Source organism: Alosa pseudoharengus, unplaced genomic scaffold (genome assembly GCF_046254945.1).
Source record: "Alosa pseudoharengus isolate Yale_2024_CS ecotype anadromous, Long Island Sound unplaced genomic scaffold, YU_APseudo_1.1 YU_APseudo_1.1_scf_21, whole genome shotgun sequence".
Taxonomy (NCBI): Eukaryota; Metazoa; Chordata; class Actinopteri; order Clupeiformes; family Clupeidae; genus Alosa; species Alosa pseudoharengus.
Genome location: NW_027468674.1, coordinates 14048643 through 14054296, shown reverse-complemented (window position 1 = coordinate 14054296; position 5654 = coordinate 14048643). Strand labels below are relative to the sequence as shown.

Here is a 5654-nt window from a genome sequence, read left to right as displayed (position 1 = left end):
TACACCTGTGGAAAGGGACCTGATGAAACCCATGAATAAGGGGGTGGAGGATGTGATATTTTTGACCTGATACATTTGCCTAAATAAAAGGCCTTAAATTGGAAGTATTTTAGCTTTGATTTTCTTTTGACGCTTAGATCTTGCCTTTGTTCAGGGCGAGGTTAGGGATCTTGGGCTCAAAAAGGTTGGTGACCACTGGTTTAGAGGATCTGCGCCAAATGCTAATGAAGATCTGGACCAAATCTGGCCCAAATATATTTTGCTGTCTGGGTTCAGTCCGCGAGCACCGGCGTCCCGGATACCCACAAAAAAAGAGTCACAAAAAATATAGCGTCCCACGTTGATTCTTGCCTTCCGATTTAAGTCAATAGCATCACTTCAGATGTCCTGTCCATATAGCAACTAACTATGTCCACGCCAACACCTCATCTCTGCCCCTCTTCAGTCGTCTGCCCTTTCTTCTTTCCACCAAGCACCGTGTACTGTTTTTAAACGTCTTCCTCCACAGGTGTCTCTCATCGCTCAATCAATACACGTTCCTACCCACGTGAGCAGGCAATCAATTACATCATTACGTTCATCACAATATCAATAAAAGACTGTCCATGAACATGTCTAGTTACCGCACAACAACTCAGCCATGTCTCTTCGCATCGCAACAATTCTCTTTGCCCTGCACTGCCTGTTGACTGCATGCAATGGTAAGTTAATTTCACTGTCTGTTGACTTCATCTGTGGGTTGGCCTACGTTAATCTGTTTCTCCGGGGTTTCCGCGGGTCATTAAAAAGCATGAAAAGTAATTAAATAGATTTTGTGAAAATTCAGGCATGAAATGGCATGAAAAAGCATGAACTTCGATGTTCAGAGGCATTACGAATTATTAGGGCTGTAACCAGGCTTGGAATTTCACCATTTTAGGGGCAAGGCACTTGGTCTTCAGTTGGGCGAATTTGATGGGGGGGCACAAAGGCCACATGTCCGGGCACCAAGGCCAAAGTTAACTATACAGTAGTAGGCTATTAAAATGTTCAAAATTGTATTTAGCCTATTCACAGCAGTAGACCTGCACCACTGTATGAAACATTACAAAAACATGACGTAGGCCTATAACACAGAACTGTAAATAATCTTATCTAATATTTACAGATATCTATATTTAACATTTATTTTATATCTGGCCTGTTATGAAATCATGTATTGAACAATTCAATCACAGCTCAGCTTTAAGAAACTCAAATAGCCTAGACGCATGCTTAGCATTTTGTGATCATTAAGGCTACTTTAACAAACTCTTAGTCAGCTCCGCTGTATATCCTCTGATTTTAATATTTACCGACATTTAGGCGATATTTGTAACATTTATTTTGTATTTGGCCTGTTATGAAATCATGTAGAAAAATGTAAACACATTGTGAAACTTAAAGCCCAAATTTGGAGACATGCATGTCGAAATTTGCTGCAAATTCAAAACCGGATTACTCTGGAACGGCTAACTGTACAGGGACTGCTTTAAACCTTCGTGTTCGGTAAGGTCTGCTGTTTATTTTGATATATGGTTTGCCATGTTTTGAACGAAGGGTTCGTGTAGTATTATTTAATAAAATGTCTAGCCCCCCGAGGTCGAGGTTTGTATCGAACCTTGTCGCGACACCGGATGCAATGCAACGTGCTGTGAGGTTTATCTGCAGTTGGACATGGGCATGAAATTAGTTTAAAGTGGCATGAAAAAGCATGAAATGAGATTTGCTGATGCCTGCAGAAACCCTGTTCTCAATCCCGTGCGCCTTGTCAATTTTTCCCTGTTGTGCCCACCTGACTCACCTCCACCTGACTCACCTCCACCTGACTACCCACACTTAACCGTTTTTATTTTGTTTTCTTGCAGCATATACTTGTGAAGTTATCCCTGGTAGCCTAGTGCAGATTGACGTAGGTAATGGACAGGTGATGGGAGTGAACAAAGAAGACAATATCTTCACACTGTATGAATCGACATGGACACAAATCAATGGCAAACTGAAACACGTCACCGTGGGCCAAGCAGGAATCTGGGGAGTCAACAGTGCAAACAACATCTTCAAACTGGCTGCAGGTAGCTGGGTTCAAGTACCTGGTAAGACCAACTTCACCACTGATAATATTGTCGCTGTATGTCCAAATCCATTCGTTTTCAGGAAATTGAAAAAACCTTGTCATTTTTAAATGATTCAACAATGTGTTGTCAAAGTTCGCATGATGACTTAACATATCATATACTTACAAGTTTTATTATTTTAACAACATTTTTCCAAAATTACATTTAAATGGATTTACAAGGATTTTGACAGTTTGATGGGGGGGTAGTGTATATGTGTGTTTGGGGGGAGGGTGGTGTAGGAGGTGTGTGGGTATGGTGTGCGTGTTTGGGAGGTATAGTGTGTAAGTGTGTGTGTGTGGGGGGGGCGGGGGGTGTGTGAGGGGGGTTTCGGTGTAATGGTGTGTGTGAGTGAGGGGGGTGTACCTGTATATGTGGGTGGGGGGCAAGTGGCAAGAGAGAGAGAAACAAATATATAAATATTAAATAAATACATAATAAATAAAATGAATAATGGAGTGGAATGGAAATTTCTACGTGAACCCTAACTTTTGACTGGTAGTGTACAATAGCATTGTTTGATGTGAAGTCTGGACTTCAAATCCCATACACCTGTGTTTTGTTATTATGGACCAGGGCTCTTGAAGCAGATTGATGCTGGTGGAGACCAGTTTGTTGCAGGATGCAATGATGATGATCTCCCCTTCTGTCTTACTGTCGGCTACATGGGAGCAAACAGTCCTGTAAGCTGGACCAGGTATCCTGGCAAATTAAAGTACTACAGCTGTGGCCCCTATAGCTGCTGGGGTATTAACAGTCGGCATCAAATCTTTATGAGAAAGGTAAGGCTGATCATTTTGGGGAATGATCACTAAGCAAAATAAAAAAAATGAATTGATTTTTCTCAACCACCTTCATTGGATCCTATAGGGGGTGGATTCCCTTCATTGTCAGGGAGTCGGTGACTGGCAGCGCATTGCAGGATCCTTGTCTATGATCGAGGTGGGAGGTGATGGCTCTGTCTATGGAGTGAATTCTGCAGGAAACGTCTTCCGCAGGTTTGTCTTTACGAGTTTGTCTGTATGGAGGGTCCTTTTTTAAGGCCACAAAGTATTTTTTTTATAATTCCACAATTATGTTAAATTATTTCCCATCAACTCTAAAATATTTCGTCATCTGGTGAAATCCATTGCAGGGATTCCACATCTCCCTGTAACCCTGAGGGTGACAAGTGGACCCTAATTAATATCCACAACGGTCAAGTGAAGCATGTGTCCTACGATATGGATCATCTCTGGATCATCCTGAAGGATGACACCATCTACAACTGCAAAGTCTGAGCACTGCTCTTCGACAGAGGCAGCCCTACAGCTTCATTACTTCATTCATTACTGCAGTGCTTAAAATGTTTCATTGCTGCTTTTCATCTGCTTACAATTTAAACAGTAATACTCATGCTGTGCTTCTGTCAAATTATCCAGTTGATTTTTAAAAACACATCTATTGTGTAGATTGAAAACAGTGTGCACAGTCTAGAATATCCTGAAGTGGTGCTTCCTTTGGGTGGTTGTATGTTACGTTGTCTTTTCCAGCACTCTTTAAAAATAATCATAACGATGAATACTATCTGTCCTCTTGTGATTTTGGTGATCAATAAAGCATATCATACTAAAAATGACATTTCACTTTGAGCCATACCTCATAATGCGTTATTGGAACATGGGAATACACAGTTGGCTCATACAGTGTACTGTAGGAGCCATATTAATGTTTCAGTTAATATATAATTAGTTATTCATTTTATTTCTCTTCAATAACATTTTGATTGAGAACAGTTTAATGCTTTTTGAGTATGTAAGCCCTCTATAGGTCATGGGGGCAAAATGATAATGGTGTGTCAAGCCAAGGCCATAGAAAGGTTCCGGTGCTTGCGCATAGGCTACTATCATTGACCGTGAACCGCGTGGGCCAGACTGAACAAACTCAACTCAAGCAAACAATAGAGCCAACAGTGTACAATGTTTTGAGTTCTTTTTCATTTGTAAAGCAAATCATTTTCATCAGTTTATTCTACGTTTCCCAGACAAAAAAACAGTCACGGAACATTCAACAATTGTCAATGGGACAAACAGACAAACATCTCAGTTTTGCCACTATACAGTAATGTGAATAAGACAGCACTGCTACAGTAAAGTGTTCTCCTTTTGTTACACTAGTTTGGTTTCGTGATGTAGCTAAGCGGCTTATGGCCAAATATGTGACTCAGCTAATGTTATAGGCTATAGCCTATAATTTTCCCTCTTAAAGACAAGCTGGTGTAGCCTATTAGCCTACTATTGAAATGCATCGACAGTAGGCTACGTGTAGGCTGTCCCATGATTTCATGCACATAAGTGAAAAGTGCCTCGCACCTGTCAAGTTCGCACAGGGCCTATCACCCCCTTGACAGCGGGAGAAGACAGCGGGAGAAAAAGTTAAAATAGTATGTTTCGGTCCTGGTGATTTTTTGTGAAATTCCGATGCATTTATTTGACATTGCGCTTTGCGCCGTTAAAGGGAATGACAGATGTCATTCTCATTGGTTTAAATGATATTATGCCCCAAACACACCCATGACTGATTAAAAAACCTAGGAACACCTTGTTGCTCCATGCGCTCGATGTTTGATAACGAAAACCCTCCCAATGTGGACTGGACATCCTACTAAATTTGAATAAGCGTTTGACGAGTGACGATGCGCTTCTGATTGTCATGATAGGGCCCACAAACTTAAATGTAAACTTAACAAGTTAGATTGTCAACCAGATAAAACAATTCATCAAATATAAAGAAAATAACAAAAAAAGGAGAGAGTGAGAGAGAGAAAAGAAAGGCCAAAGAGAACAAGGCCTCCTCCAGAAACTGATTGTTTACTCTACAGTAGGCTATGTTCCCTCTCTCAGGCTGTACAGTAGGCCTATTGAAAGTAGGCTAATGAGCTCAATAGACACGTTAGTGCTTCCATTAGGAAACTTTCGTTGCAGACTTTCACAACAGATTGTTTAGCCTACTGTAGGCCTACTCTACAGTAGCCTATGCTATAGGTTATGCGCTCCACGCAGTGGCGTAAGTATAGTAGGTGCAGCAAGTGCAGTCGCACCATTGCCTGTGACCTCCCGGGGCCCGTCGCTACCCCCGCAATGCAATTGCTGGAAAATTCTATACCGGTCCTTTCTGACTACCTGCGTGCCTTTGACCAGGCCAAGGCTACAGCGCAGACACTCGCAAATAAATGGGGGTTCAGAGTACATTTGAAAATGTTAGAGCACGGAGAGTGAAGCGTCACTTTGACGAACTATCGGAAGATGAACGCTTAACCAATGCAGAGAGATAGGGGAGACCGGGGCTGGTTGGAACACTTTTCACTCTCGGTTATATTTCTCCGTCTTACAATGCGTTGAAATGGTCAAATTGTGATTAACTGAAAGCTTGGGATCTCAGCTACAAAATGTATACATTCAATGTCAACAAATGATCCCTTGTTTTGAGTTATATATGATTAAAGTGGTGTTGTGCACGTGTTCCAACCTGCCCCATGCA

The 5654-nt window shown here is 41.5% G+C and overlaps 1 protein-coding gene across 1 annotated transcript; it reads left to right on the top strand.

The window, feature by feature from the left end:
* The first annotated feature begins 606 nt into the window (after positions 1-606).
* Positions 607-3729, top strand: LOC143138438 (fish-egg lectin-like). The gene is made up of 5 exons (XM_076298907.1): positions 607-701; positions 1887-2114; positions 2712-2917; positions 3006-3133; positions 3271-3729. The coding sequence occupies exons 1-5, from the start codon at positions 641-643 to the stop codon at positions 3413-3415; spliced, it is 768 nt and encodes a 255-aa protein (XP_076155022.1). The 5' UTR covers positions 607-640; the 3' UTR covers positions 3416-3729.
* Positions 3730-5654: the final 1925 nt, after the last annotated feature.